Below are 23,564 nucleotides of genomic sequence, written 5' to 3' on the forward strand. Positions count from 1 at the left end.
ATTGTCCTAACTATAATGGGAGCTAAAATCTAATAAGATAAAAGAAACTCAGAGGGGGGAAAACATGTCTGTCATGAGAACACAGCGAGATGAACAGCTTTTGCCAGTCTTGGAAATGATGATGTCTTTTACAGCTCTGAGGCTGAATGTTCTGCAATTGCTGGCGTGTTTAAAGTCCCTACTGTGAATTGATGGATTGACATTGCTTGCTGGTTTTCATCCTTACAGCGGAAAGTAACTATGATTTAATTTACTTTGTTCATTTGTTCATGCTGACCAGTGGTCAGTGTTAGCTCCTGGACCAGAAGCTGCCCTCGTTACCGAAATCTCAGGATAAAGAACTTATCAACACCAATGTGATGCAGATAAGCAGACACTTTTTTATTAATGGCCGGGTGCGTGAGTGAGTCCTCTCACTGTCAATGCACACCAAGTTTCAAAGTCATATACCTTATATAGAAATCATCCATACATATTCATTAAATATTCATGCATAAACATAGTATTTCCCAAAAATCATTAACGTGCTCTCCTCCCATATCCAATTCTGCGCAGTAAAGGTTAGAAAGGTCTGGAAATGGGTCTGGGGTATTATTTGGGTAGGTGGTACATGAGTCGGTGGTCGCAATCTCCCCCTGCCGGAATTACCTTTTACTTAAGGTAACTGTTTCTTGGCAGGTGACTACAAGTTGCTTCACTTGACTCTCCCCAGTTCCCATTAATTCTACATTTTGACATTTTAGTACATTCTCCTAGGTTACATATAAACAATCATCTTGAATCTTAAGTCTGTTATCTAAGTTCTAAACATTCCTACTAGGTGATTTTGACCAATTCCTCCGGCCTTGGTACTGGGCTGTACAGAGGATTTCATAGCAGCTGTTGCTGTACAAATACAAATTTCATTAAAATATTTCTTATAACTCTATATTCCTATTAGAATAACTCTATAAATTCTATAAAATCAAATGTGTTTCTATAAAATCAAATGTGGTTAATTGATTCTAACTAATAACAAATCTGTAACACCCTCAGCAGCCTGTTTTGCCATGTGAGCACCAGGATTTCAGCAGATGGGGCGGTGTGTCAGTGTGTCTGAAGTCTTCAAGCTGAGAATGGTCCTCCAAGCTCATTTCACTTTGAAACACTATGGGATGTAACAGATTGACTAGGAACGAAAAACTGGCCACATCCTCCGTTTCGGAAAGACTGATAGTCTCCAGTGTGGAGGTAAAACAGGTAGAAAACCCCTGCTGTAACAGGCAGACCCAGTGTCTTCTGTGGTTGGTTGGACTTCTAGAGTCAGCTCTTGATTTCCCTTGGCCTTGCTGTTTTCCCGTGTGTGAAATACATTGAATGTAGTCTTTTGGCTTCTTATGTTCAACAAATCTAGTGTCATACACTCCCTAGATGTATGTGAATATGGTAGAGGCTGGTTCCTGGCGCACGCTTGTGTAAGGCTCTGCCTGAAAAGCTCTTGTTCTCTTTTCTGAGTGGATCAAAGTCGGCTGAATCGCTTTCTGAGCTGCACTTACTCATATCATTAGCAAGTACAAAGCTTTCTCCTTTGTTTAGCTTGTTCCACCTCACTTTGAATACAAAATATGCTGCTGTTAGACTAATTAGGGCAACAGGCTGAAGTTAACAAAGAGTCACTTCTATTGGCAAGCTTATTTATGCATTTGACTATTTTGCTTTGTGTTTGCCTATGATGTGAAAGAACTGGATAATTCTTGAGGTTTTTAAATAGAAATGATAATGCAATAGAAATAGTACTAACAGAGTGGTTCCTCAGTTAATGGAGTCCACTTCTACGCACTTTCTGCTTAAGGGATGCAGAAGTATCGGGGTCTGGTCAGAAGTAATCCCTGGTTTTGGGATCCCATGTTACTCTGAATGCCGAGAGCGGCTGTTTTCAGTGCTGGTGGCTGAGGTTGCCTGTGGCTCTCAGACACTGTTCTCTTTTTGAATGCTTTGCCTTTCATGTTCAAGTTAAGCATTTTGCGCCCTGTACTCTGAGCTCCCTGCAGCTGACAGCAAGGGCAGCTTTGGTGCCAGAGCCCTCAGCACCAAGCAGCTTCTCAGCCTCTCTCCCCTTGCCCGGGCTGTGGGGCCGATGGCCCGGAGCGGTGCTGTGCAGCTGTGTAACCTCAGCTCAGGCTGCTGTCAAAACGTCAGCTGTCAGCCTGCCCTTCACCCCTGCCTGAGCTACGCGGCGGGTACGCTGTGCCTGCTCATGTCCCTCACTCAGCCCGGCTTGATGACTTGACTTCCCAGCTTGACCTCAGACCTGCCTACCACTGGGGACTTGTCCGGAGATGTGCTGGCTGTGCCCGGGTGCCACCCCTGGGCAGCCCTGCCTCCCCTTGCTGGGCCGCAGCCCCGCTGCCCACCCGCCCCGCCGTCATCTTCGTACACGCAGCCGTGAGCAGGGCTGCAGGATCCTGCAGCAGGAGGGAGGTGGATGTGTGACCTTCTGCTTTACCATCTGGGTAAGCGTTCGACCATCCTGCCAGGAGGGCAGGAGTGGTGCACAAGCCCGAGCAGAACGGTGTTTGTGAGACTCAGGCTGTGCTAATGGAAGTGCAGTATTTCCTTGTCCTCTCTAAGCTGCACTGTGTTTCCAGGCAGTGGGTAGTTTGTCAAGCTTTCTGCTTGGCTTTCCCCACCCTGGCTGATACTTGTTGCTGGACTAAGTCCCGATTACTGCAGTAACACAAGGAAATTTTGCTGATTGGTGCAGGACCAGAGCTCTGTGGCTTCCTGCAGCTTTAACTTGAGGTGACTTGGCCAACGCTGGGCATGTAAGACAAAAAAAAGTTGCAGTTGACACTTCTGTACCCACTAATTCCAGAGTAGCTGGAGCAAAGAGCTCTTTCAGGACTTTGGTTCCCAGTCAGACAGCAGTTTCGCTTGAAATGCAGCTGATAATAAATTTGTTGTGTTGTGAAAACACATCAGAGGATGATTTCTCCCTTGCCTCTGCAGCATCTTCACTAACCTTTCGTAAAAAGCTTGCAAAAGTGTTGCTAGGAAGAAGTACACCTTGTTTGCTCTGAGCAGCATGTCACTCATGATTTTATCTAGCTTTTATGAAAACAAAAATATTACCTGCCTCAGGTGAAAGGGCTAATATTATTTCTTTAAACAATCCAAAGCAAATATACGAGCAGTGAATGGTTGTTGGCTGGATGTGCTACAGTAGATTTACACAGCATCTCTGGCTTTTCAAAATAAGCGTGCTTGAAGGCTATTGATACTTCAGCTGGCTGAATCATGGAGTGGGTAATTTGCCTGATTGGTTCTTGCACTTCTCATTGGAAAAAGATATTTGTAAATGTTTTCAAAAATAGCGTAATTTAAATTCCCCTTCTGTTGGTTATTAACTGCTTGTGAATCAAATACTTCGTAATTCAGCAACTATTCAGAAATGTGGGGAGTTAACTGATTGTGAAACCACCCTCGTGGGGATGTGGTCTTCTTCCTAGTAGCTGAGGTATTGCACCGAGACTTCTAGGTGTTTCTCCGCAGTTGCTCTGGGTACAGAGCATGACACTGTTGTGGCCTCACGCTGGTGAAAGGTGGGGTGAATAGCCCTGGGAGGTGTTTGCTGGAAGAATGGTAGTTCACAGGAGAAGGGAGCAAACGGAAGAACTCCTTTGTTGAAAGTCATGGATTTGAGATCTGTACATTTTCAGAAAATTTGAAAAGCTTTTGGATTTGGAGCTGTTTAACTCCCAGCGTTTAAGTAAATGACCTAAACCACAATGATAGGATATCTCCTTTGAGAGTAGTCAAGGGTTGAGAGAATGAAGATTAAAAAGGGAATGGAAGCAAATGCTGCTGCTTTGGTGGTGTTACAATCAATGCTGTATAAATCTTAAAAATCAGGAGATGAAAATGAGAGTTTCAGACTAGCAGCTTTTCAGGCAACAGTATATGAAGGCACCCATATGATGGAAGCAGAATACAGGGAAGATCTGTAAAACGTGTACTGGAAAACGAGCTGTTCAGAGGGCTGTATGATGTTCATCTTCACTCTTGTCTGCAGCTTCCATAGTGCTTGCCTAAGTGCCATGCAATTCTTAAAGGCATAACTTGTCTGCAGCAATTAATTAACAGAAAGGCAGAGGGCTGTGATTAGAATTTGCAGTGGTCTATTCTGGAGAAGGTAATTACCATTAGAGCAGATTTAGTATTAAGTCGTATTAAAGCTGTTTTGTTTAGGGATTTAACGCCTCATACCTTTTTCTGACAAAAGCTTTAAGTGGCCGCGTTGCCTCAGGCAGTTGCTCCTGGTTGGAAAGGCAGATGGCTGGGCCAGATGAAGTCCAAGGGACTGCGAGGAGGTTTACAACCCAGAAGCAATGTTGTGAAATCACCTCATTGGAGATTAGAGCACTTTCTCCTCCCACATGGGGAGAAGGGGTAATTCACACTGATGACCTTGATGGGATTGAGAAGACTTCAGGGTTGACAGATTCTCTCCTTCGGTCTTGCTGTGTTCAGATAGTTAATCTTATCTTTCAGCAGAAGACTATGGCCCTGCAGGTCATTCCTAACCTGCCTTTCCATGTTCTTGCCTCATCAGTTGTCACCAGTTGAACAAAATCACTCTCAGACGCTGTCTCTCATGCAGTGCAGGAAGCACTTGGGAGCCCCTGTACTACACTGATTTTTCTTTTTTCTGGTTTTTTGGGGGTTGGTTTGGGTTTTTGTTTGTTTGTTTGTTTGTTTTTGGCAGAGCAGCTTCCTCAAAGTGTTGGTGGATATAAGACTCGTGCTGTGTCTGGAAAGATGTGCCAAGTTAGTTGAGTCCCTACATACTTTACCCCTATGACCTGTGGAGAGCAAGATTTCCCAGAGTTGCGAGGAAGAGGAGATATAGGGTGGAAGGTTTATGTTGTTCTGTTTCACAGACAGCAAAAAGTGAGTCCCTTTACTGTGTGGCTCTCTAGGGAGGGGTAGATCTAGAAGTTTGACTGTTTTTAATCCTTTTCAGCCTAAAAAATTCCAGAGCTTTATCTACAAATATGTGCCCACAAGTGTCTGGTTGCATACTCTGCTGTCAAGTTCCTGCTTTGAAGAATAAAACAGAACCCCCAAAAAAACTAGAGAAGAAGAGTCACCTCTGAGTTAGCAGCTGGGAGGCAGGAATAGAGCTGTGGCCTCCTCTGGAGACACTTTATGTTCCTGGAGCTACTCCAGCAAAGGGCCCAGAAAACACGGGACTTCTCAGTCTGACACTACCCTCTTAATTGCATCTGGAGGCTGCTGAGAAGAGGATTCATTTAACGAGGAATTAGGAGGGAGTAACGTAACTGAAAGTCAGCTCTTGCAGCCTTCATGGTGAGTGCTATCACAATTGCTATGTGCCGGTGCAACAGGTTTCGTGGCAGCTGCACGTGGCAAAGCGATGTTTTGCAAAACGCACGGGCAGCTTGACCCACTTTTGAGCAGGGTCAGACCTGTACTCAATCCTCAGGTGCTGATAATCTGTCTGGAGGGCTCTGTCTGTATGACAGGCTGTACGTGAGAAATCTCCCGTGGGCTTTAAATAATAATAAAAAAGTCACTGTATTGCCTCATCTCTCATGAGATAAGGAGAGGCCTGTTTCCCTATGGTGTTGATGCCCCAGGTTGTTCTTCACAGCTCCTTCTCACCTCAAAGTCTATGTGGCCTCCTGATGTCCCACTGGAAACTTTTGGCCTCTGCCTGAGTGCTCTGGCAGACCAGCTCTGTGACAATTCAGACATTTTCTGGGTCAGCCTTTGCGTCCTTTCCCAGAAGGAGCGGAGCAGCACCTGTGAACGGTGCTGGCCCATTTGCGTTGCAATCCATAGCTGACTGCTCGTAGTTTTGCTGTGTCATATTGCGATTTTCTGTGGTGAGGGCCCCAAACCACTGTTCTTAAATGGTAAGATATGCAGCCAGCTTTTGGGACAAGATAGAAGTGTCCCACCATCTGTGAGAACCCAAAGCAGCAGTTGTGCTCGTGACAGAGTGATGGTTTTCTTAAACCCTGCAACCCAAAAACTGTCAAGATTCAGCTTTTGGATGAAACTTTTTAAACAGTTCTCCTGTAAAACCATCTGCAGATTCACAGGAGCTGGAAACCCTGCGTGAAGGGGAGCAGAGCAGGCTCCAGCGAGCACCCAGTGAAAACAGGCTGTAATCCAGTCAGTTCATGCTTTGTGGTTCTGCTTTTTCAGACTACAGGGCATTGGCTGTGGTGAACAAGCACTTCTTACTAAACCAGTGAATTGGCTTTAATCTGCTCCCCAAAATTCTGGGCCGCTCCTCTTAGCTCTTTATGTAACTAATTTCATATTAGGTTAAATTTCCTTGGCTGTTACCGTACTGCTTGCGTTGTATTAGCAGCTGTAGGCCAAGCTGGCTACAGGCTCTGAAGTGTCAGGTATGAGGAGGGGGATGACAGTGTCCCGGAAAGCTCCTGCTCAAATTGGAAGTGACAGGGGTAGGATGGGAGGCAGGAGCACTCCTGTTTGTCAGACTGGGGCCTCGGAGGCGGGAAGTGCCTCTGGCATAGCTGGCAGCTCAGTTTGTACCCCTTCCATGGCTCCTGTGTGCCATGAAGCTCGTGTGCTTCTACTGAGCTCAGCTTCACCGTCTTGTGTCCCCTTGGACCGTCCTGTGCCCTTCCCTGTGCTTCGTGCCTTGAGGTACCCATGGGTGCTTACCAAACCACTGCTTCTGTTGTCTCCTGGGGAGAGAGGCTCCAAAGCAGGTTTTCACAAGCGTTTGAGTGACTAACTCTTCTTTGATCATCTTTACAGGTCTGGGCTGTAGGGGAGGACGTCCATGTCCTTTACCACTAGAATAATCTATATGTAGACACCAAGAAGAAACTCCTTTTCTGACTGTATCTTGTGAAAGCTTATAGCCTTTGAAGGAGAGGGCAAGATAGGTCTGAGTAAAAGTAAAAAAAAAAACCCAAGAAGATAAAAACCCCCAAATCCTTCATTCACAACTAAAGTAACCTGAACTCAGCAGTTTTCTGACACCTGAGGAAGTGTGAGTGGGAGTTGTATCTTGAGTTTTCTTTCAAATTTTATCCAGGATGAGCACAACACTTTAACAGAAAAGAAAGCACGGGAATTTCACCCTGGTTGCTATCAGGGAGTACTGGAAACCCAGCCTGAGCCCAGATTTCCAAATAAAAGACGCTTACCTGCAATGGGTGAGCTTCTGGAGGGCTACCTAGGGAGTAATTAAAAAACATAATTATATGCAGAACGACATGTTAGTTCTTATTATTGCTGCATTTGAGCTGGGGAATACTGATAGCTTAGTCATATTCTGTCATAAATATCTTACTGTGCCTGTGTTTACAGGTTCTTTATTAACATCAGGCTCTCATATGCTTAAGATTCTGGGTAAAGATCCTATGAATTGTTTGCTTTTTGAGTCAGCTCTGATGGGGAGATCTATTCTGCAAGAAGGAAGTGAAATGTCTGTTGTAGAGCCTAAGACATATGGTGAACAGATACTGTGTTTTCTTCACGGAGGGAAAAATTGAAGCATCTGCTCACGAAATATATGTCATTAGCAAACTGGAACAAACAGGCTTTTCTTAACACTTGACAGCCATGGTCTCGCAATCCCGTGCTGTGTGTGACGGGCAGAGCCAGTCACCCTCGGGTCTCTGAGAAACAGGATTGTTTGAAGTTCAGTGTCTTCTAGGAAGATGGAAGACACTGCTATCATGGGCGATGCCAGTGCAAGCATGATGGCGTCTGCCTCAGCTGCACGTTCGCCGGCGTATTGGCTTCATCAGTGTAATTTATCATTTGCGTTACACCAGTGTCTGAGAGATCCAGCTGGAATCAAAGTTCCAGTATTTTAGGCACTGAAGGGAAAAATACTGGAGAAATTTTAAGACGCTTTGAATACATTAGGGTAAAACTGGTCGCTGGTTTTGAGCATTTCTTTGAAAGGTCAGTTTGTTAGGAACAAAATGAAAACCCAGAATGTGTGTTTTCGGACAGCCCCGTCCCCACCACAAAATAATCAATCTCTCCTCGCATTCCCTGATTCCTCTCGCAGACCCCTAAAGCCTCCCAGGGAATAGGTTCCTGGGGAACGCTTTGCCCTCTCCTGCTGTGTGCCACACATCCCCTTAACGCTGCTGCCGAGCGTGCCCTGAGACGGGATGCTGAGGACGGGGCGTATTGGGGTCTAAAAAGCATGACAGCTTCTAAAATGGAACGTGTGTCTGGCTCTGCACAGAAGGTGAATGACGCTGTGTATAAGAGATGAAGACAGATAGTGTCCCGACAGCTGAAACGTAGCGATTCTTGCTGTACGCGCAGGGTTTACCGTGCGGCCGTGCGGGGATTGCGAGCCCCGTTTCCCTGCGCGGCGGCCCGGGGCAGCGCCCGCTCCCCGTGGCTTACGCCACCCCCTCCGGGGCAACCCGTGTCCTTCACCCCCCCACCCCGTGACTGCGGGGCGCCCCCCAGCCGCCCGGGCGCCGCTTCGGCCCCGCTCCTCCCCGCGCCTCCCCCCCACGGCTGGGGGCGGCTCCGGCCCCTTCATAAGGCGGCGGGCCCGGCCACGCACCGGCGGCACGGCCATGCAGCCCGCGGCGCGGCGGGGGGCCCCGCCGGAGGCGGCCGGCCAGGTGAGGGGCTCGGCGGGATGGGGGGTGCGTGGCCCCGGGGGCTTGCGGAGCGGTGGCGCCGGGCTGAGGGGACCGCGCTGCCTGCGCACGGCGGCGGGATAAAGAAGCGATTCGAAGTGGAAGGCGAGCGGGTGAAGTGACGGCGGCACGGGAGCCCCTGCGGTGCAGCCCCGCGGGGGGGGCGCGGGGGGTGTCCTGGGGTGCCCCGGGGTCGGGCAGGGCCGGCGCGGGGGGCTGCGGGCACCGGCGCTGCGCCCTCCGTGCAGCCGGTGACATTGCCGGTGAGAACACGAACGCTGGCTGTCCCGGGGTGAAGTGTCACAAAAAAAAGATGGGCTTGGCGTGTCCCTCACATCTTCGGACGGTAAATGAGCTCCGCAGCGCAGGTTCGGGGCTGGTGCCCGAGGAGCGAGGCGAGGGGGACCCTCGGTGCGGCTGGAAATGCCGCCGTAAGGCGGCACCTAGCCTGGGACACTCGTAAGATCGTGTCCCCATCCTTTCCTACTGAGTGTGTCAAAAGAAAGTAAGCAGCTACTTGAAGAGGGAGTAGGATATAAAATGCCTGTAGGGACTTTTTATCAAGTACAATTAATCTGCATCAAACACTTTTTGTTAAAAGATTGTTTTCAGTCTTCCATTTACAGCTCCCTAAATGTAATTTCCTTTAGCTGAGTATCTTTGGATAATTTTACATCTGTGCTATCCATTCATATAAAGAATTAAAGCACAAAATATGCACCCTCAAATATCTGTCTGACAGGGAATGTTCTGTGGGGAGGGGGAGAAGGAGGAGGTGATGGCTACAGGCTCCAAAGGGAGCGATCTTCAACCAGGAGACACCTAGATATCTCCAGAAGTGTGTTAGACTGTCCTTGTATTTGTGTATTTTCATGAAGACTTGAGTAATGATTTGCATCATTAATAACAAGCATCAATAGAATATTAATATGCACACTCCCCCCAAAAAACCCACCTCAAATGTCTTACTGTGCAAAGGACAAATCTAATCAGATTTGATGAGAGCTGAGTTCCTGATACAGAATAAAACAAAAGTGAAGGTGCAACTGTTGAAGGAGGGGGATTGATTTTGCATCACTCTTTTGTCTTGCACCAAAATTAATGCTGTGTTTTTGCAGACCTGCCTTCAGTCCATTTTTTAATTGAAAGTGAAAGATTAACTTTGGTTTAGGGTTAAAGATATAAGTGGTGTTCGTTTGGCATTGTAGGCATCTGAATTAGTCTTCTGCAACTTTTTCAAATTCTTAAGTTACAGGTCTTTTTTAGAACTTAATGTAAGGACATACTGCATTTTGTTGTATTTTCTTCGCTGGTCTCTGCCATGTTACTTTTATGAATGTAGGCACCCGATGCGTTGTCACCACAATGTTAGCTGAACTAGCAAAATAAAAAATAAGAACATGAGTCTTCAACGCATTCCGTTTGTCCTAGCTGTGCACCTTATAATATCGCATGCAAGTATGCCAAATCTCATAAGCTGATCTTAAGTCAATGATCCTGAATGTGGAATTAAGCCAACGTGCTGCATAAAAGCCACATATATCAAACAGCCCAACAGTTTTTGCCTTCAGAGAACACCATCTAACTCTGCTTGTAACGGGGACTTCTCTGCATCCAGCTTCTTCTACAGCAGTGGCATCTGAATAGGATCTGGCTTACACAAATGGCAATCTCTGCACTCAAGAAAATGACCAATAACCTATACGTAATTGTGGAGTTATTAGATTTTTCTTTTCTGCTTGGAGCACCCTTGGCCAGTGCCTGTTCCTAGCCCTTGTGATCCTGATGTGACACTCTGAAGCGAGCTGTGAAACCTGCAGGCTGCTCAGCGGAGCCTGGATTGGGCCCCATCACCCACTTTTAGCTGGGAATTTGATGTCTGGACTCAAGCTGACGGACATCAGTGCCTTTGCTGGATGAGAAACAGTGTGATGGACTGACACTGTTGTCCAGGCTCATCATGTAGTGACAACTCATTAGAGGTGGGAATCCAGTCAGAAATCCAGCTCTTTCCAGTGGCATCAGTGGGTTTGGAGCAAGACCTCTTCCGTGGGGTGCCACCTCAGCACCCCAAAGAGCTCACGTCTAGTAACCTTCTTGAAACCTTTCTTAGGGCAGCATCAAATATTGGCTTTGCTGTAAACCACTCAATTTCAAATGAAACCAATTTCACTATTTTGTTAGGCAGATTACCTTCTTAACCTGAAAGAAGGTTTGATAAAAGATAGGTAAAATCTGGTTTTTTATTTTTAAATGAATCTATTATAGATAGGAATACTTAGCTGTTCAGCATAATCCATTTTAAAGAGGTGGAAGCTGGAGAGACTGTGGAAGGGAATCAATGGAACTGCTGCATTTTGAGTGCATTTTTATTTTTGCTCTTTCCATTCTCAAAAATATCACCAAATGATTGTATCTTTAAAAGCTGTGTCAGATGAAAAAGGCATTGCAAACAGCAGTAACATGCCTTTGTTGTTCCTCTCCTGTTTCTCACTGGCTCCTTCAGAAACTTCACCTTTTTTGTTCCTTTTTGCAAGGTTTGAAGACATGAGAGACGCAGCCTCTGCTTCTAAGCCTTGTATTTTTTCTTTACTTTGCGTTTTCCACATTCTAAGTAGTTTTGATGTTCTCTTTCTTTATGGCCTGGCTACATGTAACTAAGAATATGGTCTGTGATATCCAGTGATTTCAACACAGGAGTGTGATCACTAGTAAAAGGTACAAACCCACCTAGTTCTGCATTGTGTGATGTTTGACATTTTTTTTAGTGTGTGGCTTGGGTGATTATGATAAGGGTTTGGCATGTGAACTGGGGGACCTGAAAGATGGAATAGCTTGGTTGTGGTTCATCAGGGTGGGACTGTTTCTATAGTCAAGAGATTGTGGTCAGCGTAACATTTTAATGCCTTAGGTTTTGTCTCCTTTAACTGTAAAGCACTGCTTTTACAGAGATGTAGTGAGAGGAAGACCGTAATTTTTCAGTTCTGATCTACTAAATCCTGATCCATCGTTTCCTACCTATATCCAACAGGTTTTGGATTATTCCCTTTACCAATGTTCATTGAATTTGCTAACAAGTATTTTGTTCAGCTTACTATTTCTGCTAACGTCTTATAGCTCCCCCCCTCCCCGAAATACCAACGCTAATTGTAAACTATACGTTGAAAAACATCTTCTGCATCCTAGAGAATGACTAAAGATGTCTATAAAATCATTCAACTGAAAAAAAGAAATCTCGGTATTTCATCCTCAGCTCTCACAGATTCTAAGTGTGCCTAACTCCGTGCCTGTTATTGTGTAATGATTTAATTGGCACCTTTCCTTTTGTCCTTTTGATCCATCAAAGCACAGTATTACCCCAAGACCAACTGAGGTGTAAAGTGTTACACTTTTTGCACTGCTAGCCATTTGAAATAACCACCCCTTGTTATTTGTTTGCATTTAGTTAAATAAATCAAACTACATGATGATTGATGATAATAAAGAGAATGAAGACCACGCGTCTGAAAGAGGAGGAACAGCCATCATTTTTTCCTTGAAGAATGAAGTAGGGGGACTTGTAAAAGCATTAAAACTCTTTCAGGTAATAATCATTGCTACAGCAGCTCTGTGTTTTTAAGTTTTAAGGGTGGTTTTGGAACACGCTAGAATTAATCACACCCATTTATTAAGGTTGTGATTCCTAACCTGGCTCCCATTTTGCACCCAAAATTACCCACGAAGGCAAATTTATGCTTCAGAAAGTAGATGCAGGTTGGCTAGAAATCTTCACAAAATGCATCATCTGCACGGATTAAAGACTGAGAGAGTTTTGTCTTTTCCCCTCATGAAAAGGGCATTGGCCCTCATTGTTTCTGCTGCCTGTAAGAGGTGTCTGAAGCTCCTGCTGATGGCAGGTAGGTGCTTGGGCTGCTGACCTGCACTGGGCTGAGGCCAGTGCCTGTGTCACCCTGCCTAGCCAGACTGAGGGTGACGAGGAATTGCAATTGCACACCTGCCCTCCTCCGAGTACTGGGCAGGCATTGTACAAAGGGCACGTGCAGTGCCACCCTGCTCTGTCGTCTGGCCCTGCGTGTCTTAACCTGGCGTTTTCTCTGTGTTCCTGATATAAGACATATGATTAAATCATTTTTTCAAATAACATAAAAGTGCAATTTATGCCCTGAAAACTACTGCTTTTAAATCCCTCACTTGCTTGTGAGATAATTACGTGGTGATTTGATTGGCATTTTGGTGAATTTCCCCAGACCAGTTGCTAACCAGCTTCCTATGGGAGTGATGAAAGAAAAAGGTCTATGAATTTAAATCTCACTGTGTCTTTCTGTGCTTCCTGAATGTAAAGGAAATTGAAAGAACACAGGTTGTCTTTCATTTTCTTCTGAATGGGAGGCTTTTAAAAATCAAACCGTGCCCTTCCCCCTCCAATAATCAAGAGATCCAATGAACTAAAATAGCTTCACAAAGGTGGTAAGTAGTCCGTGGCAGTAGAATATTACCTTGAAAAACAGATTTTAGATTTAGGCAATCTGTTTGAAAACATTCCTTCTTGCAAAACAGGAGAAGCATGTAAATCTGGTACACATTGAGTCACGGAAGTCCAAGAGACGAAATTCTGAATTTGAGATCTTTGTGGACTGTGACAGTAACAGGGAACAACTGAATGAGATGTTCCAGCTCCTGAAATCCCACGTCAACGTTGTCTCCATGAACCCGACAGAGCATTTCAATGTCCAGCAAGATGGTAAGTACAAAAGGCATTTCTGATGAAAATGTACTTCCCGATGTGTTGATTTGAGATCTTTTCATGGTGTCCACATCTGCATTTGTGAGGGGTTTCCAGCCAGCAGCTGCCAGGTTTGTGCTTCCCTGTTGTGAGTGTAGGCTGGTTGATACGAGCAGGGCTGCGTTGGCTGGTGTCACCTGGGAAGACAGGCTGTTTCAGGGTGCAGATTGCCTGTCTGTTGTCTGTGCTCCCGTCCCTTCTCCGTACAGCACAGGTGGCGTCGATGGGAATCCCTGCACCCATGCAGGCCAGTGCGAGCAAGGTCTGGATGCAGGGCTTGGCTGGGGACTGTACAGTGTGGGGACAGAGGTGGTAACACCTGCTGGATCCCAGTTCAGTTCAGGTACTGGTAAGAGTAGGAGATACATTCTGCACTATCCCCATGTAGCTCTTGATTTAAATCTTTTAAAACCAGTTTTCATCATAACCAGTTACTTACATTAGTGTGGAAGCGGTGCTTTTTAACTTTAGGATGCTTCACATGCCGTTTACCTTTGCCTCTAGTTAGAGCCATAAAGTTCAGGGCAGCAGGAGATTGGTCCCAGGTATTTCTCAGCCACTGTGCTTGGCACAGGCTGGCAACTAGGGGCAAGTGATCTGGTGTTCTTGGGTAAAAACGGCTTACTGCGGCCCTAAATAAGGGGAATGTCAATACAGACACCTGCCCTGTCCGTTTTAAGAAAACTGGAGAACATCAGGGCAGAAACCCAGTGTATTTGCAGCTCTGCCAAGAGCTTGGCTAAAGACTTTCCTAGAGTAAAACCAGAAATAGTCAATAGCAAAACTGCAATGAAGCATCTCTCTGAAGCTGCAGGGCCTCCTTCTCCACCTTCCCTCACAAACTGTCAGCAAAGCTGGGTGCTTCTGAGGTCCATGACCGCAGAGTAACGTTTATTTCCTGTGGTCATTAAAACAGGACGGGAGGACTCAGACCTGCTTCCGCTCTGCCCAGGGAGCACGGGCAGATCACTTACCTGCTCCTTTGGGAGCACGGGCAGATCACTTACCTGCTCCTTTGGGAGCACGGGCAGATCACTTACCTGCTCCTTTGGGAGCACGGGCAGATCACTTACCTGCTCCTTTGCACGCTTTGAGCCTTAGAGGATTCACAGCAGCGCCTCAGTGGGAGCCTCTAGATGCTACCCTAACAGTAAGAACAGTTAAGGGCCACAGAAAACCCATATTAACTGTTTCCTCCCCAGATGCTTTGAAGCTGGCTGTGCTCCGTAGGCAGCCTGTGGCAGTGACAGAGGAGGAAGTGTGAGCTGTAGGCTGGTGCCAGATAGGCAGTGGACTCCCTTGTCTTATTCATGCCCTTCTAATTTATAGATTTCACTTGTAACCACCATAGCCATACTTGAAAGTAGCATTTCCTCCCTCAGCATGCTCGGCGTTATTAATAACTTTGTGGATTCCATGCATTCCCTAGACATGGAGAATGTTCCCTGGTTTCCAAAGAAGATCTCAGATTTGGATAAGTGTGCAAACCGAGTGCTGATGTACGGGTCTGATTTGGATGCTGACCATCCAGTAAGTATTTTTTCCTCCGTACACCCAATCCTTAATGAAAACATACTTTGTGGAGCTTACTTTAAAAAATTGCAGCTTTTCCTCCTCCCTCTCCTTCCTCTCAACCGTGTCTCTGTGGGTCTAAGCACCTTCTCTTGGGGGTGTCACGTCTTTTTCCTAGTTCAGGGAAGGCCATTACTGGATTCAGCTGCCACACCTTTCTGCAAGGATTACTCGTGCGAGGACTCCAGGTCTGGGCCACGAGTGGTCGCATACAAATAAAAAAAAAAAAAAAAAAAAAGAAGTGCTGTTCTGAAGGCCGGCTTTGTTCCTCCTCTTTCTTTCTTCCTTCCTTCCTATAATTGGAGCAAACAAATTGGTACTTGGGCAGTGCAAATGGGTAATTTGTTCTGTAATTTAGAATAATCAAGCAAGTAACAAAGTTTGTATAAATATTGATATGACTAAATGAATCCTTGTCTACTGAATGTATAGTTGCATACATAAACCCGCTGATTCTTACTTCAAATTGGAATATTTGTTTAAGTCACAGGTATTACGTGTTTCAGACTACAGCCATGAGGTTCCTGCCCTGTCCTTTCATTCTTACACAGCGTACTTTTGTATTTCCCAACTGAAGAAATTTCAGGTGTCTTGTTTTAAATTATTTACCACAGCTTGAAAACTCATTAACTTTGTTTTTTCTCCTTCCTCCCACCAGGGTTTCAAAGACAATGTCTATCGCAAGAGGAGAAAGTATTTTGCAGACCTGGCTATGAACTACAAACAGTAAGCTTGACTTTTTCGGGAATAAGCCTTCTGGGTGCCTTGAAATAACAGCAGAGTGGACTGGCAGGAGCTTACCTTCCCTGGGCTCGGATCGCACTGAGACATGCTTGGCTCGGGAATCAGAGCCAAGGGGGTAAACCAAAGAGAGATATAAGACAAGATTAAAAGGTAGATCTAGGTCATTTACAGCTCCGTAGGCCTGTGATCAGTCTGCGGCTGTGGTTGCTCAGCCATTACGGCATCTGCAGCAGCGCCGATCCTCAGATGGGCAGCGATGCCAGCGTGGGCTTCCTGCAGCGTGGGGCATTTGTGCTCTGTGGTCCCTCCCCACCTCTCTGGAAACGGGTGCAACAGAGGAAGAGGGTGGACAACGCATACTGCACAGCTGCCTGTGCCAAGGCGTACTGGCTTGACTAGGGCAGATTGGTCTTTGCGAAGGAGAGGGAGGGGAGGCAAAACCCGCTGACCACCGAGCGTAAACTCTCTGGGCAACTGTTAGTACTTCCGTGTTCTTTCCTGGTTCAAACTAGTGCATGTGATGTATAGATAAGAAGTTTTCTGTGAACAGAAGCTCTTCAAGTTTCTTGCTTGGGGGAGGGAGCTCTTAAAGGAGTAAGAGTTTCATAGCCCAGTGCTGTAAATTCTTTCTAAATATGACTTCCATGTTGCTGTTGCCTGCTTGAATTTTGATGCCGAGTTCCTCAGTTGGAAATTACCTAGAAATGGTGGGTATCTAGAGTTGTATTGCACGGTGTATCAATGCAACTGGTTACCACAGCACAGAGCTGGTTACTAACAGAGATTCCCTTGGGAAAGAAAGCATTTGCCACGCTAGTTGCCTGGCTGGCAGTGGAAGCTCAGTGTAACACTCCCATTGCTTTCAGAGGACTTTAGGTCACATCCTTGCTATAATCCACTTTAATATGATCCTGAGGGCTGACTAGGAGAGATGGACTACACTTAATGTGTTCAGACAGATGCTTGTCTACTCTGCATAGAACTATGATTTGTACCGAATGTGGATATTTAGCTGCTTCTGCACAAAGGAGTTGTTAATTTAAGGAATTCTTTTTTTCTAAAACAAATCAAAGAGGTAGTAGAAAGTAATTGCAGACAGTGAAGTCTAGGGAAAAAAGATGTGTTCTGAGCTCCTGAAGCTGTAAAGGTTGTGCAGGTACTTTACATGTTACTCTCAAAGAAACTGTTTACAGAACCAAAGATTTCAGGCTCCAGTGAGGTCAATGCAAAGATTTTTGTCAGTTGGTTTAGGTGGAAGAGAGAGCAGGCCCTTAGACTGAAAGCTGGCCAGGGCATAGACCAGATCTCACTGTGTATTTGGCAGTGTCTGATGTGCCCTGACCAGGTTTCACAGCCGTATAGGTGTTTAATAATAGTAGGTAAATGAGTCGCCTGTTACTAACCATTTATTAAGGAATGCCCTTTCTCCCTCTTCTCCTTGTAGTGGTGACCCAATTCCCAAGATTGAATTCACCGACGAGGAGATTGAGACTTGGGGGACTGTATATCGAGAGCTTAACAAGCTTTACCCAACTCATGCCTGCAGAGAGTACCTTAAAAACTTACCCTTGCTCACCAAATACTGTGGGTACAGGGAAGACAATATCCCCCAGCTGGAAGATGTGTCCCGCTTCCTGAAAGGTAACATGCTAATTTTCATACACAAAGAGGAATAAGGTCCATTGCAAACCACGCTGCTATTTTGTGGGCACAAGAAAACATCCTTGGTCGCTTTTGCTTGTATTGGTTCTGGCCTTTTGGCCATCCCTGTTTGTAATGTATTGTGCTTTGAGTATATCCAAACAGCAACATTTGAGGGGCAATGCTTAAAGAGACCGTTAGGATTGGGTAAAGAGATTTTTATTTATTTAAATTATATATTTAAAGCTGTACTGTGTTGGCTTTAGACAGGGAATCATAGGAAGTCCGCAGACACAGAGGTAGGTAGTGCTGTGGCTTTTACCCCAGCTGTAGCAGGAAAGGTGATAAAGTTGTGTAATTCTACACTGATGTACAATTTCTCCATTTCTTTTCAGAGCGCACAGGTTTTACCATTCGCCCCGTTGCTGGATATCTGTCACCCAGAGACTTCTTGGCAGGATTAGCCTTTAGAGTTTTTCACTGCACTCAATATGTTAGACACAGCTCGGACCCTCTCTATACACCAGAGCCGTGAGTCATTTAATCTTGGTGTAGAATTTGCGAGAGAGAGGGAATTTTGAATCTCACTGCCCAGTGCCAAGCTACTTAAAACCTGTTGAAGAACACCAGTAAGATAACTTACTTTTAAGGTGTTGAAGACTCAGCCTTTGCGCTGAATGTAACGAAGTTTTAGCATGCTCAAGTGCCGCCTTCATAAGCACAGGATTTTTGAAGTACAGCATGTTACTGGAGAGCTCTTACTGATGTCATTGTGCACAGAGTTAATCTGATATTCAATTGCATTATAAGTGTGGAGCTCAGACCTTAATTTTAGACAGCTTCATTTGAAAATCTAAGTTTAAGTACTTATGTAGAATTGTTATGACCTGCTCAGTTGCTTTCAGCTAAACATGATTGACAATCTTCTGCCTTTTGTATATTAAAGAGTTTAATGCAAGGTATTGTATCTGTTCAGTGGTGCTTCTTTTTCACTCTACCACAAAGACAGATCATGAGATTTCTTGTTTTGTATCTTTTTCCAGTGATACATGCCATGAGCTCCTAGGCCACGTCCCTCTTTTGGCTGAACCCAGTTTTGCCCAGTTCTCCCAGGAAATTGGTCTTGCGTCACTTGGAGCATCAGATGAGGCTATCCAAAAATTGGCAACAGTGAGTGTTTGAGTGCCTGGTGATGCCACTGAAAGCTTCATGCTTTGCTAGGCTAATCCTACACCATCGAATAAATCTGGAGCTTCATGTCAACATCAGCCACACCAGCTGCTAGATCCATGTGTTTCACTGGTCCTTGGCTTTCAGGTCATATAACCGTTCTCCATGCTAGGATAAAAATACATTTTAAGGTTGATGTGATTGGTATTTTTCTTCACTTGGCTGTCAAGCATCTATCTTCTGGTGGTAGATCACTTCTTCCAGATTGAAATTCTGTGGTCTATTCCTTCCAAACAAGATCTCCTTTTGGGAATACAATTCAATGATTTTAAAAGTAATCTTATTTCTTTAATGCGTAGAATGAATTGCAATGATATGGTGCTTTCATTGAATGTGGTAAGCACTAGATGTGTGGTAAGCACATTAGATACTTTTCAGCCAAGAAATTCACATAATATAAATTAATCTTATTTCCTGGATATCAGTTTCTGGATGCTTTGGCAAAAATAGTTTAAGATGAAAATTCAATTTAGATGAAAAAGAATTGATGCCAGTTATGAAAGAACTTGTTTGCTTGTTGTTTTTTTTTTAAATTTACACACACACACGCACCCCCGGTGTAGCTAGTGGTAAAATTTCTACTACCAGCAGTGAGAGCAGCACTAAGCCATCTATGAAAGTAGCGTTCCTCCCCATATACCTGCCAAAATCCTGAAATCCATCAAACTTAACATCTTTAATTTTACAAGCCACTAAGCAAATGAGAGACAAACTGTAGTGGGCTGATGTTTTCACTCAGAGGTCATCTTCATCTAGTGTTTCTTTTAAGCTGAAGCATGTCATGTCATGACAGTAATTCTTATAACAGATTTACATCTGGGTGTTGCTACTGACATTCTCAGCTTCTAACCTAGCTGGGTGATCTATAATATCAATGTTTCTTGTGAGAAACATGCAATCCTGTGGTTCTTCACCCTTCCATTCTGGCTTCCCTCCTCTTTAAGTATCTGAGAATAACTGCATGATGATTGATATTTGCAACCATTTCACACTACCTACAGACAAAAGTGCCCCTGTCTAGTTCACCACAGCATCTTTGCTGAAGACTGAATAATTTTACTCCCTTCTGTGTTTCAGTGCTACTTCTTCACTGTAGAGTTTGGTTTGTGCAAGCAAGAGGGACAGCTACGAGTTTATGGGGCTGGCTTGCTCTCTTCGATTAGTGAGCTCACGGTAAGAATATCTACTGCTTATTTACCTCTCTTCTTTGTACCCGATTGTTATTGTCACTGTTTTGCCCTGGTTCTTATGAAGTATAATTCTAAATTCACTGTGGCAATAATTACTGGACAGTTCCTTTTGGGTGTATGCTGAGCAGCTCCCATGTCTTTCGCAGGAATCATTACATAGTTGGTATTTCTTAGCGTTAGGTTCCAAGTAACTATTTTCAGAATAAAGCTCTACTGGTTTAACCAGATTCTGAAAATACTGCTTTTCTTTACACATGAGCCTCGTGCCTGAGGAATCCCTTTTTTCACCCAGGTTGGCAGAATATGACCGTTCAGAGTTATTCCATTCAATAAGTTTTAACCACTGTTCAACAGCAGATAAAAGATTTTAAGAAACAATGCACTAAATATGGTTTCACTTCATCTTTTTTTATTCACTTTACCTCATGCCATCTTCTTTGTGGATTCTTTGGGTGATGATGTCCCTTTGACACATGATAACACATTATATTACCAGCACTCACTCTCTGGCAGTGCCAAAGTCAAGCCTTTTGATCCGAAGGTCACCTGCAAGCAAGAATGCCTCATTACAACTTTCCAGGAGGTTTACTTTGTTTCTGAAAGTTTTGAAGAAGCAAAGGAAAAGATGAGGTACAGATTTTTCCCCCTGTTTTATAAAAGCGGGTTTGATTTCATGCATCTTTCTGTAGCAGCACCAAACCCTTTTATTCTTATCACAGTTTTATAATTGTCTTTCATGGGGTTGCAAAGCCGAGATTTGTATTCGCTTGGTCTTCCAGGTACTGGGTGGGAAAGACGATGAACCGTATAACAATTACAACTATTTTTAAGAAAGTAATCAGTTTAGAAAAGTGGCTATTGAAGCTGACTGCATGCAGAAGATGCATTTGTGGTTTATAACTACCTCTCTTTTTTGTTTTAACTTGAACAGAGAGTTTGCAAAAACCATCAAGCGCCCATTTGGTGTGAAGTACAATCCATATACTCAAAGTGTGCAGATCCTGAAAGACACAAAGAGCATCGCCAGCGTGGTGAACGAGCTACGTCACGAGCTGGACATTGTCAGCGATGCCCTCAGCAAGATGGGCAAGCAGCTGGAAGTTTAACGCCCCTGTCAGCAGTGTGGTGCACTTGGCAACTTTTTTCTTTTCCCTACTGATTTCTTTCTAGGAATGTAATGTGTTGTGTGCAGAACTCTCTCCTTTATAAATGGAAGAGTGAATGGCCCATAAGGATAACAACTTTATCTTGTTTCTGTGTGAAGTCCCTTAAAGAACGTATTCCTCCATGCCCCTTGGATAAAAAAGGCTGGAGTTGCCTTTGAGAAGCTGGTGGGGGAGTAGAGAAATTGCTAGACTGGAGCAAAAGTGTGGTCAGTGGATTAGGGCTGGGGTCAGATGCTGCAGGAGATGGCTTCTGAGGCAATAACGGAGTAATTTGCCATAGGAAAATGTCTGTTTCTGACTCTAGTAGTCTATGCTACTAATTTTATAGCATTGCGGACTTCATAGCGTGGAAGCGATAGTAACCAGTGCCTCTAAGTCTGTGCTACTGAGTTTAAAACTTGAATGATTACAATGCAGGCATCAGGACACAAATAGCTGCAGGCTCACCATGATTAAATTGAGGGGTCAAATTGGGCTTTCAAAGGGGTCATTCTTGCCCCCAAAGAACTGCACATGTGCCATTTGGCATGCTTCTAGTATAAGGCAGAGATACAGAGCTGTTGCATGAAATCCCAATCCTGTTTATTTTAAAAGATTTACTATTGGCTCAGTGTGTCAGGTTTTTTGTTCTTGACCTTGATATTGCCCCCAAGGGAAGATCTTTCTTTACAGAAATACCATTTGCCTTTTTCCTGATTGAATTAATTTAGCAAAAAAGTATAGCAAGCTGTCAGGTACTGATTTGGCACAAAGCTTAAAACCGCTTCCAAATTACAATTTAATATTTGAAATAGTTTCATTGGTTCTAAAAGAACACCAAAGTTTAACGTATCAGCCAAAGTTCATAGTCTAGTCTGCTTTTCGTAAGAGTAAGCATCCTATTGATTGCTCAGTCACTTTATTGACCTGCACAAAGATGTATTTTGTTTCTTCTTTACTAGGCCTGAACACCTTCCTTCCCTATCAAGCGAAAGATAACTAGAAGGTCCCAGCATTTCATAGGAATTCCCCGGCTGTGAATGCAACAAGCTACCTTGTAGCATAAAATATATCTAATTCCATAGAGCACTTTACAAGTGGTGGGAAGCACTATCCTGCTGAATTGTCCGTGTCACCTAGTAGCAAACTTCCCTGTTTCCAGGGCTCCATGATTTCAAGTATCCTGCACAGCTGCACAAAGCTGTGCCAGCTGCTGTTTCTGCCACCCCTGCCCACGAAATGCGTAGAAGATACACGAGACACTTGAGTGGAAGATCTGTGATGTGTTTAATAGCATGCTAGGCACTGATTCTTCATAGGCAGAGCTTATCGGGAAATCCGGAATTTGTAGCTGTGCAGCTCACTGGAAAAAACGATTGAAATCTTAAATACACTGGAAATAGTAGCCCAGGATTTTGAGAGCTTGAAAGGACTTTCATCAACCTTTTGTGCTTGAAAATCAGTTTGAGTTTTGTATGCTTTCTAGTAGGCCACATCTACTCCATAAGCAATCGCTGGCTCAATCTTTCCAAGTGTATTCACTGTTTAAATCAATCTACATATTTTTTTCTGTGACTATTAACCCACTATAACCTTTTTATTATTTAAAGAACATGTAAGATGTAGAAATAATGGTCTACAACATTTATGGCTTACATTACACTTCAAAATAGATTTTAGGAGCTTTGTCATTCTAAAGAAGAAACCTCACACACATATAGTAAGGGAGGATCTATTTTGTCTGCTTCTGTGATAACAGTTAATATTCAGCTGCATTTTTATAAATGTTGAGATTATTATGTTGTTGAAAAACACATAGATCTGTGTTACTTCAAACCTTTATCTCAACTATGTATGCGTTTCAAGTAGGAAACCTTATACTTGATAAATTAGCACCTAATTTTGAACACTTTGGAAAAACAGCAATTGTATCTTTATTTGCACTTGTGTAGCAAAAAGATTTAAGTAAACTGCTGGAAGTAATAGGGAGATCATTTCCACAGCATTAGTAACACATATGCTTGGCTTCACATATCCAAACCTTCTGGCTATGTAGAACAGTAATAACTTAAATATTTTAAACTATTACGGAGGCTTTAAATGTCAATGAAATAAATGACTTTTTGGTAATTATTAGAAGAAAAAACCCCAACCCTTGACTTCAGCACTGTAGCAATAAACATGAAGCACTCACTTCTGACCAAGGGTTTGTATGTTTGATGTTACGGTTCAGATACTCCGCGTATGTGACTTACAGTTCTGAGTGGAATTATGTGTGTGTTTGAGGGGTGGCTTGTCTTCCCCTCATTTTTTAAAGGCTTTGCCTTTTTTCCCCTGTCGAAAGGGGTGAGTTGAGGAGGAGTTCGGCCGGCCTGGGCCCTGGGGGGTGCCCCCCTGCTGTCAGCCCAGCAGGACCGGGCACTGCAGGACCAGGCAGTGGGGCTTTTGGGGAGGTCCTTGGTGGAAGCCGAAACCTTTTGCCACAGGTGCCCCCGAGGGTTGTGGCGGGGGCCGGCCGGCGGCTCCTTGCCCTTTCCCGCTCCTGGCACAGCCCTCCTCAGGCGACGTCGTGTGATGGCTGCCCTGAGGTGACAGC

General features: G+C 44.4%; 1 protein-coding gene across 3 annotated transcripts; it reads left to right on the forward strand.

Annotated features, from left to right (window-relative positions):
• On the forward strand, positions 1-23,168 carry TPH1 (tryptophan hydroxylase 1). 3 transcript variants are annotated; one of them, XM_037402182.1, is made up of 12 exons: positions 1-234; positions 1,036-1,230; positions 12,109-12,246; positions 13,221-13,404; positions 14,876-14,976; positions 15,677-15,744; positions 17,207-17,403; positions 17,799-17,934; positions 18,447-18,573; positions 19,711-19,806; positions 20,320-20,453; positions 20,755-23,168. In XM_037402182.1, exons 2-12 carry the CDS (start codon positions 1,150-1,152, stop codon positions 20,927-20,929), a joined length of 1,437 nt encoding a protein of 478 aa, XP_037258079.1. In that variant the 5' UTR covers positions 1-234; positions 1,036-1,149; the 3' UTR covers positions 20,930-23,168. The 3 variants fall into 3 exon arrangements, with proteins under 3 accessions (XP_037258079.1, XP_037258080.1, XP_037258081.1); XM_037402183.1 differs by lacking the exons at positions 1-234; positions 1,036-1,230 and adding an exon at positions 8,542-8,645; XM_037402184.1 differs by lacking the exons at positions 1-234; positions 1,036-1,230 and adding an exon at positions 11,227-11,381.
• Positions 23,169-23,564: the final 396 nt, after the last annotated feature.

This window comes from Falco rusticolus, chromosome 10, assembly GCF_015220075.1.
Source record: "Falco rusticolus isolate bFalRus1 chromosome 10, bFalRus1.pri, whole genome shotgun sequence".
Lineage (NCBI taxonomy): Eukaryota > Metazoa > Chordata > Aves > Falconiformes > Falconidae > Falco > Falco rusticolus.

Bases quoted from the DNA above. Each gene is read 5' to 3' on its own strand.
- TPH1 (XM_037402182.1), top strand. From the start codon at position 1,150: ATGGGATGTAACAGATTGACTAGGAACGAAAAACTGGCCACATCCTCC. The intron at 12,247-13,220 runs GTAATAATCATT...CTTGCAAAACAG, and splicing joins AAGCATTAAAACTCTTTCAG to GAGAAGCATGTAAATCTGGT. The intron at 20,454-20,754 runs GTACAGATTTTT...TAACTTGAACAG, and splicing joins GAAGCAAAGGAAAAGATGAG to AGAGTTTGCAAAAACCATCA.